This window comes from Neophocaena asiaeorientalis, unplaced genomic scaffold, assembly GCF_003031525.2.
Source record: "Neophocaena asiaeorientalis asiaeorientalis breed wild unplaced genomic scaffold, Neophocaena_asiaeorientalis_V1.1 scaffold230, whole genome shotgun sequence".
Taxonomy (NCBI): domain Eukaryota; kingdom Metazoa; phylum Chordata; class Mammalia; order Artiodactyla; family Phocoenidae; genus Neophocaena; species Neophocaena asiaeorientalis.
This window is the reverse complement of record NW_020175186.1, coordinates 2,452,649-2,467,654: the sequence shown is the minus strand read 5'-3', so window position 1 is coordinate 2,467,654 and position 15,006 is coordinate 2,452,649. Positions and strand designations below refer to the sequence as shown.

Genomic DNA, 15,006 nt, shown 5'->3' with positions numbered 1-15,006 from the left:
TTGTTTTCCCAGAGGCTGAAAGACAAGGTAGCTACAGCTCATAGAAAGACATTTAGAAGAGAAGAAACATGGAATGGTGACATTGAACCACAGTGCTAGACGTCATGGAGAAACAAAAAGGGCACTCTGCTATGAATGTACAACTTTGGGCACAAATACAATGCAGAGGTGGAGGAAAGGATCCAAAGAATTCACAAATATGGTTATTCCAAAAAAAAGACAACTGAGGGGAGAGAACCAACTCTTCACTGAGATTTGCAGTTTGCAGAGAGAAAGCATCTGAGTCCTTGGTACACTTGAGACAGTTGGTCCAGATGAAGGAAACAGAGCCCCAATCATGAATGGAAATGGGAACTTCACCACCTCGGGGGCGTCCAAATCCACCGGCTCGTCTTACTCAAAACCATTTTCTGACCATTGCTGACCCTCCAAAGGTACCCAGTCCTGAACTTTGGGTGTCGGAATGAAATCACTACGTTGCTCAGATGAGTCCAAACTAACGGTCTGGTTATCCTGCCATTCTGCTGCATAAGCCTGACTGGCACCAACAGTGACGACCACAGAGGACGCTTCTCTACTGACCAACGCACGTACATCTACTTGAGACTTCGCTGGAAAGCGCTCCCCTAGTTGATTCGAGCCTGCGGGGTAAACCCCACCAGAAACTGACAGCATGGACACAGGCAAACCGCTCTTCAAGTGGTCCATCTAGCTCCTGGCTACAGCATGCGACACTATGTCCTACTTTTCTAAGTCACCACTCTCGTGCACGGGTATGAACCGAGATGTGGGGAGAGAGAAGAAGAAAAATGGGAAGAGAGCTGGGGAAAACACTAGGGGAAGGCAGAGAGCAGAAACGGAATCAAGTCTGGGCCACCCATGCCATCGGACTAGCACTGGGTACCCAGTTCCAAATCCTTCACTGGCAGTTTGAGTCCCAGGGAAGAGGTTCCCAAGGGGTCGATCATGTTCTTGTAACGCTCCCCACGGTGCTGAGCTAAGAAGGGGCCCCAGTCCGGCTGCGGCGAGCACACCAACTTCAGCCTCTGCAAAGAAGCCAAAGACACACAGGGTCACAGAAGCAAAGCACCCTCTTCCCCCAGGCACCACCCACCCATCCCCAAACTGCGTGTGACCACATCCGCCAGAAGGCCTCCTGGAACCAAGAGGTCCCCCACCAAGAGAAGCAGTTAGGAAGATCAGCCCCATTAATTAACAAGGCCAGGGATGCAGTTAAGAGGGGACTTAGTTTAGTTCACTGGAAATTATTTATATCACCCTGCAAGCAATATTACAGTTGCCCAGGGTTTGCCTTGCACAAGATTAATAGAGAATAAAGGGCCCAGATTTTAATTATACATTTTTTCCCCTCCAAATGGAGAGGATCTACAAGCTGCTCTCTCCACTGCCAAATGCAGTCTGCAAAGGACATGTACTCACTTTTGTTCTGTAGCCTCAACAGTGAGTTGTTATATCAAAATAATTGGATTTTGTTTAGCATATTTCCCCAAAGTATATAAATGGCCGGGAAAAAAAAACCCTCAACCACAAAGATACATTGCCAAGAGTGAGCAAAGATTTTAATTATCTGTTGACAAAAATACACGCTTCTGACTTGGTTCAGAAGTGTGGGTTCTTGCAGGCAAGCTAAAAATAATGGGAATGTCTCTAATCCGTCAACTGAACCTTTCATGGAAAACATAATTTGACTGGAGCGTTTTCTAGAAAAAGGAAAGAAAACATATTTCTGACTACATAAGAGGGAACAGGTATGTGTTTATTACCTATTAAAGTGAAGATGCTTCTTATAGCTGTTAGCTTAATCTCCCCTTAATCATCAGTTTGCAACCTTCGTGTCCCGAACCAACCATAATAAATGTATATTGCCGACTCAGCCGTTTAGAGGATTTCAGCCTAAGACAAAAGTAGCAGAGGCTAAAGCAGCTTCTGTTCAGAGGGACAGAGATTTCTGGGTCAGTGGGTAGGAGGTCCAACTGAGGCTCGGGCAAGCCATCCCTGGCGGTGAGAGGGCTGAGTCAATTTACCTTAAGGAGATAACGATTTCCTGAGGATGGAAACTGGAACACTGCTTCAGTAAGAAGACTCCTGCATCTCCCTTTGTCAACTCTGCCTCCATCTTTAGTCCAATAAAAACAAAGGCCAGGGCTTCCATGGTGGCGCAGGGGTTGAGAGTCCGCCTGCCGATGCAGGGGACGTGGGTTTGTGTCCCGGTCCGGGAAGATCCCACATGCCGCGGAGCGGCTGGGCCCGTGAGCCATGGCCGCTGAGCCTGCGCGTCCGGAGCCTGTGCTCCGCAACGGGAGAGGCCACAACAGTGAGAGGCCCGCGTACCGCAAAAAAAAAAAAAAACAAAAAAACCCACAAAGGCCACCTCCTCATCGCGTGGACATGCGTGTAAGGCGTTTACTCACATGCTCTATTCCCATCTGCTTCTCCCCTCCCGAGCCTGCGAGAGACGCTCCAGGGCCCTCTCCTCCTCAATCTGGCTGACCAAGAGCAAAACCCACCCAGCTGTTGTTCACTACCCTCATCAGCAGGTGTTTCTTTGCCTGAGTCTAATCCAATGCCTCTCAAGCTTGAATTTGCATCAGAATCACCTGGGGGCTCGTTAAAACAATGGACGCCAGAGTCCTACTTCCCTGAGAGTCTAGTTCAGCGGAGCAGAGTTGGAGCCCGATCATTTGCATTTCCATAGTCCCTGGGCCAGACCAAAATGGCAGCCCTCTGGACCGCCGAGACAAGGCAGTGCCGATCTCTTCCTAACACGTCTGAGCACGTGATTTCTCATGAATAACAGAAGCCTGACCACACTTCACTGGTGGCTCAGCAAGTGGCAGTCCCCTTACCATCCTCTCTGGAGTGAGGGTGGGGAGTTTTTTGCATTAGAAATGGGAAATGGGTCCAGCAAGGGACTAACCGACAAAGACAACCAACATGCCTTATACCAGGCATGCCCTGGACCTTTCATTACATCCTTCGGGGATGGTGACATTTAAATCAGCTTGGACCCCTCAGCCATGCCTAACACAGGCATAGCAGGAAGGGGGAGTGATTTTAAACGTAATCGTAATAGGTGTTTGGGGGGAGGCACCTCGGACAGAGAGGAACATCAGGAAAGGGGGAATCTGATGTGTGGTTAAAAACCAAACACTGGGATTTAAGCTCTGGATGAGGGGAGAGGTGGGGGAAGCACCAGGAGAGAGGCAACACTGATCGTTTATTCCCCAGAGCCACTGCTCAGCCACTGGACTGGCTGAGTCCCTCCATTAGAGGACTAATACATAATAAAAATGGTTTTAATAGAAACGGTAGCAACTGTAACCACGTAATCACCATGTCTCCCCTTAGAATAAGTTCACCGAATCTTTTGTTTTTTTAAAGCACAGAGCTCTCGGAGCTTCTGCCCTGGGAGGGGACGGCAGGAGAGGGAGCTGATACAATTACCTCAATAAATCTGCCAGGAGCCAGATGCATTTTTATCACAAACATAATCGGGATCCAGATAACGGAACAGGCGAGCATTAGCCATCCGAGCACCATGGACCAGTTAGGGTAGCGGTAAGAGCCATAGGTCATGGGCTCCCACTGGTAAAAGCTGAAGCAAAGGATAAACTGGGAAGAAAAGAGAAACACACGCGTTAGGGTGGGGATGTGAAGCATTCCTTCAACAGTCATGTACTGGACGCCTGCTGTGAGTTGGCTTCTTCTTTGTCTATTATCTCATTTTACCCCAATAACGACCCTGAAAGGGAAGTATTATTACTTCATTTTCTAAATGAAGAAACTGGATTTCACAGAGATGAACGTGACACACACGGAGCCGCTGATGCTGTGTTCGCCATCCCATAAAAACTAAGCAATGCATATGGGTGTCTGTACACACAGACTGGCTGAGAGGATGATTTTAAAGGCTATACACCAAGGTGACGGAGGGGTGGAGGCAGGAGAGGGGATGGTGGATGTTTTTAAGGAGAGGGGTGTCTCTACTGTCTATAATGGATAATCAAGCTTTTGTTATAAGGAAAAAATCCATTAGATTAATGTGAAAAATGAATAAAATCGACTTTGCTTTCACCTTGAATGGGGAAGAGCCCATCTGCAAGAGCTGCCTCTCAGGCCGGCTGAGAGGTCCCCAAGCAGTGGCTGAGCAGGAAGTTTGGTCCTATAATCAGCTGTGGGACAAAGAGAGTGGAGGCCCAGGCCACCCCTCAACTGATGCGAGGTGAACGGGCCTCGTCAGCAACCCGTGAGCTGAGAGGCCGGGGACGGGCAGGCTAATCCCAGCTCTACCACTAATTGGCTGAGGGACCTGTATGTCTCAGACTTCTCTGCTATATAACAGATCCACTTCACACCAGGTACACAACACAGGGATTTTCTGGGAACAACAGTCTGGTATTTACTCAGGAGCCCCCCCGTTTTCCCCCATCACCGCATACTTTGGCTGGCAACAGTGACGCGAGCCCTCTGAAGTCTTAGTTAGTGCAGCTGAGGGGGAACAAGGCGACAGATATGCTGGAAAAAGAGGCACCGAAAAGGACAGAAGAGGGGTCCTAACGCTCTAGCCAAGCCTCTGTTGGGGGAGGGGGCACCGCCCTCAGAAAATTGAGTTCTTCCATGTATTCATCCCGCCTATGGCAGCCTCCGCCTAGAACAATGTACCTGCCTAAGTCCTTCCCTCCTCCCCAGCTCTCTCATTCTATCTTAAGCAGTAAAAGAACTGCCTGAAAATGATTAGAGGGAATTATGTCAGGCGAGATAATATATGGAAGTGTTTGGGGAAAGTGTGAAGCATTAGACAAATGTAAGGCATCTGTATGATTGCTGTAAAGCCCAGGCTGCCGGGGCAACTGATTATTTCAACGCAACAGCAGTTCAGTATATGGATTCGAAGCAACACGAGACTGAAGACAGTGGTTGAGAAAACTGCTCCTATAAGAGATATCTACTCTAGGCCCCCTTTTAAATATTTGCCCCTAGAGTTATAAGCTATATTAACCAGTCTATTGGAAGTATGGCCTAATGTAATTACGGTAAGTTGCTCCATTTCATTTACTATATAAATAGCAATACATCTGCTTATGTGTGTACATAATTCAGTAACGTGATCTGCCTATGTATACAATAATTGCACGCAGAATATTTATAGCTCTATAAATCCATGAAGGCACATATAAAAATGATCAATTTTATTTCAGGGTTTTTGAAGTCATTTAAACCCATAATCTCAGCTCATTCTAGCCTACTACAAGATAGCCATGTTACAGAAGGGCAAATGGCAAAAAAAGAAGGGTTAGCCTTGGTCCTTTTGATACCCATTTCCTATTACACAAATATCACATCAAATTTATCTGTGCAAACTTGGTCTTGCCATCAATTTCCCTCTGCCAAGTCAGGTTTGACAAAAACCCTGCCCTCAGATGAACCTGGCCATGAGAAAGGATAATTTAGCCACTGAGCCAGGGACCTCTCCACAGGTTTCTGAGGTGAGTTTTATAATGGAAATCGAGTAAATCACAGCACAGTTGAGGAACTTTCTCAAAAAAACACAGCAAGTCCCTAGAATCCCTTTCCCCTGACATTCCGCTCCTAAAGAAGATTAGGATTATTTTAATCCAGAATTGGCCAAACTCCACTTGGAGATGAAAGCAACTAGGCTTTTAGAAATGTATTAGAAATGTATTTAGAAATGTATTATCTTGAAGCCTAGGTAGCCTTGGATTCCATTCTTATTCTGCCCCCTGCAAGCTTCGTGGCCTTGGGCAAGCTCCTTAGCCTCTCCAAGCCTCAGCACAGGCAACTGTAAAATGGGGGAAGAATCACCCACCAATCAGAGTGGTTGGGAGCTTGAGAGACATAGTTAATAAAGCAGCTACCACAAGTCATCCTGCTGATTATGATTATGTGGTCTGCATCTGCAGAGTATGAGATTCTCTAAAGCTTAATCTCTTCCAAGACAGGAGGGAACAGATGCTAACTTTGATTCCACCCAAGAATCAATTGTGTATAGTAGTAACTGAGGGACGTGGCAAAGCTCAGCAGAGATGGGGAACAGCGGGGAGGGGGGTCTCCTGTCTTCCTCCCAGGAGATGGGTAATTCTCCATCCTTCACACACACTTCAGTCCTGGATTCATGAAACTGAAAAGTCTACCTTAGTCCTTTTCAACTCTCATGCCCCAAATCTGGTGGGACTTCTCAGACAAATTACAGCCTCTGAAATGTGAGTACAGATGTGGACTTCTGTATGATGTCTTCCTGTCAATGCAGAGGGACGTAAACGCTGAAGGGTTTTCCTGTCTAAACTTCTGTCTTTTCAGAAAGAAATTGAGATGTTTTGATTAAAACTCACTCTGTGACAGTTTGGGTTTTTTTTTTTTTTTAAGGAAAATATATGATTTCTCTACAATTTTACTGTCTTGTTTTCCTTTAAAGAAGCTGGTACGGTGTAGTAAAAGGGTCTTAATCTGGTTTCTAGTGCCACCTGCTGGGCCCAGGAGGAGCTACAGCCAGCTTCCTGCAGCCTTTGCCCAGATGACACCTACAAGCCAGGGAGGAAGAGAGGGAAAGGCAAGGTCTCTGTCAATTACTGTGCTTGGAGAGTAGATGGAGGCAAAGCCAGGAGCTGGGGCACAATAAAGGCGGTGACAGGATATGCCTGTAAGTCCCTATGCAGATTTACTGGCACATGAAGGGCTCTGACCTTTAAGAAGATGAATGTCAGATGATCTCAAAATGTCATCATCACACTTGAGGATGATAAGATAGTCCCCAAAAGCAATAAAAATGAACAATAAAAGTCTAACTTCTGCTATACATATTAGTTGTAGAGTAGCTGTGTTGAGCAGTGTTTAGGATTACGTGTTCTGGAGCCAGACTGCCTGGGTTTGAACCCAGGCTGTTGCTAATTATAGTTGTACAATCCTAGGCAAGTCACATAACCTCTGGGTGTCAGTTTCCCCATCCGTAAAATGGAGATGATTATAATACCAACCCCTCAGAGCGGCTGTGAGGGAGAGATGAGGTGATACATATAAATCAGCAGCCCCCAACATTTTTGGCACCAGGAACCAGTTTCATGGAGAGCAATTTTTCCACAGATGGGGGTGATGGTTCAGGCAGTAACACGGGCGATGGGGAGCCACGGGGAGCGGCAGATGAAGCTTCGCGCACTCACCCACCGCTCACCTCCTGCTGTGCGGCCCGCTTCCTAACAGGCCACAGACCGCTACCGGTCCTTGGCCTAGGGGCTGGGAACCCCTAATATAAAGCACTGTGCACAGAGCATGGACCCCAGTTAGCACATGGGAAATGTGATCATGTGAGGCAGACAGATATAATGGGAAATGTTCCATAGGGATGCTCCAAACTGTGCAAGCTTTGCACGCCATCAGTCAAGCACCTTTAGGCAAGGTGCTTCACCTCTTCAAATCTGCATTTCCTCAACTGAAAGACACGAGTAATACTCATCCTACCAGCTCCGCAGGCTCATCTGTATGTAGGCACAGGTCTTGTTCAACATAAAGCATCACATATGCACGCAAGGTGCTACCCATGCAATAAAGCACACGGTCCTTACAGTTAAAATGGTTGGAGTAACAAATGCCCAGCAGACTTTCCAGAAAACGTTTGGCTGGAATCCAATCATCATCTCGATATCTTCACAGAACCTCTGCAAGCCTGCAAAGAGACCAATGGGGATCAAGCATGAGGTGCCATGGCAGGGGATGGCATGAGAGCCCCTCACTCGAGTGCCGTTGGCTGGGACGGCCCCATCCTGGTGTCAACGTGACCCCTATTTATGCAGGAAACCATCAGACAAATGACTCGCTGCCGGGAAGATTAAGGCAAATGGGACATTTAAATAGATAGTAAACACCCTCTGCAGTGAAGTTCAAAGCGAGTTGTCATCCCACCATGACATCTAAAAATCTCCATCCCGGCCTGCCCCGGGAGTCTCCACACTGCCACAGCCTGGCACAGTCACCCGTGCGGCTGCTTTTGGAGGTAGGCTCATGGGCTCAGCGACCAACTCTGACAAAGCCAATTAAGACTGTGATCGATAAGCACAGTGTGTTAGGAAAGCCTTGGGATTTTGAGGGAGACTCGCTGTATGTGGCTTTTTACCCCTCACCACCACAAGGACACTCTCCCATGAGTCAGTTTAACTCTGCTCTATGTAAGATGCTACAGGCAGGCAAGAACCAAAGTGAATGCCACGTGGCCATCACCCACTTTGTTGGAACTCAGAGGATTGCGAGCTTCTTGGTCGCTGATCAACATAACTACGTAAAGTAAAAAGCAGACAAGAGAGTTATTCTCAGGACCCCACGTAACCGGCATCCACTCTCTGAAAGGAAAAGCGACAGAGGATGTTTGAGGAGGGAACGGTTTCCTGTATTGTTTCCTGAGCTCATCAGAAGCACAGCTTTCTCAGAACCGTGGGAACGCTATGCTGAAGGCACTTGAAAGGGCCCCAAGTTCAAGCCCTTTCATAGTCGGCGGTTCTGACTGGTGGCCCCAAATCATAGGCCACCACAGGCAAGAACTGCACACTTTGAGCAGCTGACCTGACCATCTTTGGGTTGGTTGGTTTGTCTCCTTTCATGTCATCAAACACCTTCAAGCGAGTGGCCTCTGGACAGTAGACCCTCTGGGCATAAGTGAGGGGTGAGAACAAAAACAGAGACAAAGGTCAAAGATGAGGCCCTCAGAAACACACATGAGATCCTGAAAGCAGGCCTCAGTTCTTAAAAGATTCTAAAAATGGGGCTTCCCTGGTGGTGCAGTGGTTGAGAGTCTGCCTGCCGATGCAGGGGACACGGGTTCGTGCCCCGGTCTGGGAGGATCCCACGTGCCGCGGAGCGGCTGGGCCCGTGAGCCATGGCCGCTGAGCCTGCGCGTCCGGAGCCTGTGCCCCGCAACGGGAGAGGCCACAGGAGTGAGAGGCCCGCGTACCGCAAAAAAAAAAAAAAAAAAAGATTCTAAAAATGTGTATTATCAGTGCCAATCCTGTTACCAGGCTATTAAATCATCCCCAGGGGATGATGGTGCACAGCTCACCTGGGGAAATCGATCTGACAGGGTTCAAGGTTAGACAGAGGAAGACATACAGATAGCCTCCTACGGGGGGTGGGGGGGTGGGGTGGTGGCAGTAGAAGTGCTCAAGCTCCCCCAGAGGGGACCAAGAGCTGGACCCAGAGCTGTAGGAAGGGGTGGATGACGGGGGCCCAGTTGTACCAAGAAGCAGTTTGATGCTGAAGAGCAGTGCTGGGACTGAAGGGGAGACGGCTTGGTTTCCAAAGTCAGCTCCAGCCCTGGAAGTCAGCTCTCCCCGTGGGCCTCCGCGAGGGCTCTGGATGACAGGCTCCTGCCTTCAACAGGCTCCAGGTCCCTTGACTGCTCTGCTTGTTCCACAGATGTGGACCCCCAGCTGGGAGCCGCCAGGCAAGCCTCCTGCCCCTTGCTCATTCCTGAGCCAGGCTCTCCCATCCCTCCATCCTCTGGCTGCTCCAGTCCCCACCCAGCACAGCCCGCCCACGCCCTGACTCACGCCCCCACCTGAGTCCCTTACAGCTTCAGTGTCTACCTTCCCCTCCCGCCTTTGTTCATACGGCTTCCTCTGCCTGCTCTATCCTGCCTGCTGGTCCAGATCCCTCTTCAAAGCTAACTCTTTTTATTTTTTTTTTATTGGAGTATAGCTGCTTTACATTGTTGGGTCAGCTTCTGCTGTACAGCAAAGTGAATCAGCTAAACATATGCATACACCCCTCGTTTTTGGATTTCCTTCCCATTTAGAAGGCTAACTCTTGACAGAGGACTTGATCTTGGGGCCTGGAGCATGTGCATGGAGACTTGCCTGCAGCATGACCTTGAACCTGGAGGGGTAAGAGAGCTCCAAAAGGGATCAGGGCAACTGTTTCTCACTGAATTAGCAGAAAAATAGCAGCCAAAAAAAAAAAAAAAAAAGTGGTGAACACACAGCAACTGTTCTACATTCAAACCAACAGATTTGGTGCCCAGAAATGTGCCCACCACAACCTCCGTATAACCAGCCAATCCTGAACTGTAAGTCAAGGACCTCCTTCAACCAACCGATCACTTTCACCCATGCAACTTTGTGGCTTTTGTCTTTATGAACCATACCCTTGCCCTTGGTCTGAGTATGATCTTCCAGGGGCTGCTCTCCCCACTGTGTGGCCAGGGCCAGCCTCCTAGCCTGTGAGCCAAGCACTCATACAGGGCCTGGTGCTCACAAGGGCGCCACCCCGGATTAATCTTAATCTCTCCTGTCGCCATCTTGAAACTCGTGACAATTTTTTAACACAGGGCTCCACATTTTCATTTTGCACTAGGTCCCACAAATTAGGTCTCCAGTCCTGTGTGTATCTCAAATATTATTCTCTTACAGTTAATGTAATGTTTTGGCTGCATCTCTTGGAGCCAAAACCCTATGTGTGGGCTCAGATTTTCCCTGCCTTGGTTAGCAATAAACTTAACACCAAGTCTCGTCTTTATCTACTTTTATATTCTTTTATCTCCAAAACTCCACCTTCTCACAGTTTTTCTGGCTACCCTGGCCCTCCTTTATCTCTGGGCAGCAAAAGCGCATAGCTGGGATACACAGCTTAGTACTGGCCTTCTTCTCAATATACGAAGTAGATTCGCTCTTCCTGGCAGCTAGTTGGAAATATCCGTGAATATAGAAAACTACCTCTGCCCTCCCCACATGCAGGGCATACAGTGAACACTTAATAAATACCTGTTGAGGACTTCCCTGGTGGCGCAGTGGTTAAGAATTTGCCTGCCAATGCAGGGAGCATGGGTTCGAGCCCTGGTCTGGGAAGTTCCCACATGCCACAGAGCAACTAAGCCCATACACCACAACTACTGAAGCCCGCGCGCCTAGAGCCCGTGCTCCCCAGCAAAAGAAGCCACCGCAATGAGAAGCCCGCACACCACAACGAAGAGTAGCCCCCCACTCGCCGCAAGTAGAGAAAGCCTGCGCGCAGCAATGAAGAACTAACGCAGCCAAAAATTAATTAATTAATTTAAAAAGATAACATTTAAACACAGGCATTTACCTATGGGAGTTATGAATGGACTGAAACCTCTTGTTCCTAATGTTTTCTGAACCCCAGCAAATGGAGCTGGGGGAACTTACACCCTGAATGAGAGGTGGACAGTGACATTTCAGCCAAGAACATATGTGAAGATGGAGCTCAGGGAGGGGGACCAGACAGGAACAAAATTAAGCTTGAATTTGTGGGGTTCCCGAGAGATCATGTGTTTTGTTTTGTTGTTTTGTTTTCTTTTATACTAAAAACAAAAACAAAAACACTTTGAGGTGTTCAGCCTTCAGGATGGACAACCTGAACTGGAGAATGACATATTCCATCCTGTAAAAGTCATTGCCTGTGTGACTCTAACATCCCTCACAAGGATGTGGAGAAAGACAGAGTGGGGTAGGACGTGAAACAAGTAACTGATCAACATGGAAGAAAACAGATCAAGACAATTGAGCATATAGTGATTTGGGGGAAATGCACAGTGTGGGGCCGAGCAGAGAAGCAGGCAGCAGGGCTTTGTGGTGACAGGTCAATCCTATGGTCCCCCCAGCCAGAAAGTCCCTGTATTGGCTCCCAGGAAAATGCAAATCACTTCTTCAAAGCGACTGTTAGGTAACAGCCTGTTAAAGGGATTGTTCCTACACTGAACTCAGGGAGTTCCACTTTTCTAGCTACCTCAAACCCAGATATTGGCCTTTGAAGAGTGTTGCCTTGAGAACCTGAATCAGATATTTTGATCTAAAGATAAAACTTGAAAATTGTACCTACTGTATTTTAAATGTTTGAATGGCAACCTCTAGAATCTAGAGATCATTAGAACTAAGAAGAAAACACAAATCTCTGCAATCCACCTACTTATTTTTCAAATTCAGCAGCCAGGATGGGAGGAATCAAATCAGTCGGGTTCATTTTCACTCTTCACAGGTTCATGTTCAACTTCCTTAAACTAACCTTGCATTTGTTTGGGGCCTCATCATCTCAGTAAAGAATCCAGTGTCCTCTGGAGCGTACATTATATATTTGTGCAGGCTTTTGCTTTCACCTCTAGCAATTATGTTAGCTTATTTCAAATATTTCTTCTAAGAGCCCCTTCTTAGAATTCCATCCAGGTCCAAATCAGAGGTTCACACCCACATCCGACACAGCAGGAGTCAAGTTCACCTTGAGCTCAGCACAGAGTCCACCTGGACCTGGAAGCTGGCCCAGCACCAGCCCTCTAGAGGCCAGGCGATTTCCTGGGTGGCCCCCCAGGAAGATTAGCAGAGCCCAGGGACTGAAGCACTCAGGACTTATTTTTTCCTTCAGAACCAAAAAATCTACCACCAGTTTTATATGGAGGCTGGGGGGAGCTACTTAAGTTCTAAAAATAGAGACGTTAAAAGGTTTCTGTTTTAACAATGCTTGTAAACCACACTGAACAGCCCTGTTTTATCGGAAAGAATTGTGCAAATGTGTCTTTTGAGGATACAGACCGCAGAGGAGGTCAATGATATGGCCACCTGCACTTGGGCCAGTGCTGCAACGAAGAGCTTTCCTGACTTTGCCAACAGACTATCTGGTGACTTCAGCTTATATATGGACCCATGAGGGCTTGAGTTTCCAAAGGAGGGCCTCAGAGGCCTCTCCATGGCAAAGCCTTTGCTGTCTGGGCAGAAAGTTAGGATTGTGGTAGATTGGCTGGGTTTCTGCCACTCTCTGCTCAGGTAGGAAGCTCTTTGAAGCCTCACCCTAAATGCAGGTCCTCAATCACAGCGTCACTGCAGGCTCCAGTCTGTCTCATCAGCCCAAAGTGTTGGCAGTTTGGCCTCTGATCCCATGACGACAGCTGGCATGCCTGCCCACTTCTCTGGCCAGAAACTAAACTCTCCCTGCAGTGGGGATGTAATCTCCAGCTGAGACAAAGTTCCCTTCTGCCAACACCTAACGATGACTACAGTATCTTCCTCTTCCTCGGGCACCTAACGTTTACATGAGAGGTTTCCTTTTTATATTTTCATTCCCCATCACCCTCCATTTTAATGCGTTTTTCAGGCAAGCAAGAAGCTGCTGAACCCTGATGGACAGGAGTCTAACAGTTACATTAAAAGCAAGATGCTCATACCAAGGACATCCTGCATCCAACTGATACCCTGCCTTTCTTTTTACCATCTCTTTTTTCGTTTTGAAGTACAGATGGATCATCTGAGTTGGCATTTTTCACCTTCCTGGTATTTGCTAAGGAGGCCTTATCTATATTAGGGATGATTCTAAGACTTTCGAGGCACAGGGAAGTCAGCAGTGCCTTGAACCCAATAGGACTCGCTTGTGCTGACTGGCGGTGCACACAAGGAGCCCAGGAGATCACCCGGCGAGACCCCTCCCCCGCACGCACAGACACCTCCACTGAAGGGCAAAGATAGCATCCGCTGACTTACCATTCCTGCTCTTCTAGATAATGGCCCTGCTGATTATGGGATGCAGGTTGCTGTGGTGATATTAAGAAGGGCTAATCTGTAAGGGAACAGGCAGTTTCTTCCTGGGAAAATCTGGGGTTGAGATCTTGTATCACAGGCTCCCATGATGCTAACAAAGTCTCCTAAGGATCTGTGAGGCCTGTGTTCTCTTTTCTCACTAAAGTATCCGGGCATCAGCCAGGAAGCTTCTCCTTACCTCAAGCTACAGGAAGACTGCAGCTACCAAGACCTCAAAATACAAAAGAAGCCTTCCCCGCCCCGCACCCAATCTGGCCATTGTCCTCAGGCATTAACGACGGTTCACTTGCCAGACCACACCCAAAGGCATGTCCTGGTCCTAGTAGTTTCTGGTACAAAGACTACTGAGTTTCACCATCAGCCGTCTCTTGTTTCTCTATTAAATCTAGACCCCAGCGGTCCCGAGGCAAGTTGGAAATAAAGGTGCAGCTCTCTTATGTCTCCTAAATAGCTGCAGTGAAGCCCTTTCATTGTCTTACTTAATATGGGAAACCTGCTTGCCATGGACGCTTGGCAACAGACACTAAGTTCTGCCTCACATCAGGCACAGCGGTCCCCTTACCGTACACATAGGAGATCCCCACGAGCTCAAAAATGGCAATGATGACGAGGGCGTAGGAGGCGGCATACGTGTCCACAAGCTGAAACATGTAAATTCCACCCTGGTAGGGGAGAGAAACAACCGACATCAATAGGCCTGGATCTAGGCTCTCTCCCACTTCTAGCAGTCAATCCTTCCATCCTGAGCAGGGTCAGGTGCAAACAGGAGTCAAAAGATCTCCCCTCCCCTTGACATCAGTAACTTAACGCTGGCCAGGTATGTAAGCTGGGGGCCTTGCCATGTTAGCAAAGCAGTCCCTGGAAAGACTCCGAGCTAATCAATAGAACAAGCCCAGACAAGTGATCTAACATCTTACTCTTAAAGGGCAAAGGTCAGCATCTGAAGATGTATATGTGAAAGTAGCCAGATTGCTTCATTTTTGCTTTAAGAAATAGATGACCATTTCTAGCCATATACCTGCATGTGACTGACCTTCATATGACCTTTACGTGTCTCTGGGCATTCCTCAAGCAACCTCCTGCATTTTCAGCTCACTCTTTAAGTCTCTCTACAATAGATGAGGCTTAGAGACCATCTCCTTTCAATCTATCATTTTACAGATGCAGAAACCAAGGCCCAAAGTAGTGACTCGCTCAAGGTCACAGGGACAGCAATATATATATATATATATATATCAGGTAAGCTAATACCCAACTTACCAGACACTCAGGACTGGAAGGAACTCAAATGGCTATAAATCTTGTATATTACAGGTCATCAATTTCTCTAGTCAGTATTTTCATGTATTCCATTTTCTTAAAGTAGGACACACCTGTCTCGTTGGCTCAAGAAGGCTACATCTCAATTACGAAGACGCTAGAAGTATCATTAGTAGCCAAGGTGACA

General features: G+C 47.7%; 1 protein-coding gene across 1 annotated transcript in view; it reads right to left on the bottom strand.

The window, feature by feature from the left end:
* Window positions 1–890: 890 nt before the first annotated feature.
* Window positions 891–15,006, bottom strand: part of SLC6A5 (solute carrier family 6 member 5) — a 54,886-nt gene continuing 40,770 nt past the window's right edge. Inside the window, exons 14-17 of the mRNA XM_024764616.1 lie at window positions 14,122–14,221; window positions 7,599–7,699; window positions 3,466–3,633; window positions 891–1,046 (exon numbers count right to left, since the gene is read on the bottom strand). Coding sequence (XP_024620384.1) covers window positions 891–1,046; window positions 3,466–3,633; window positions 7,599–7,699; window positions 14,122–14,221 — 525 coding nt within the window. The remainder of the gene's footprint in view (window positions 1,047–3,465; window positions 3,634–7,598; window positions 7,700–14,121; window positions 14,222–15,006) is intronic.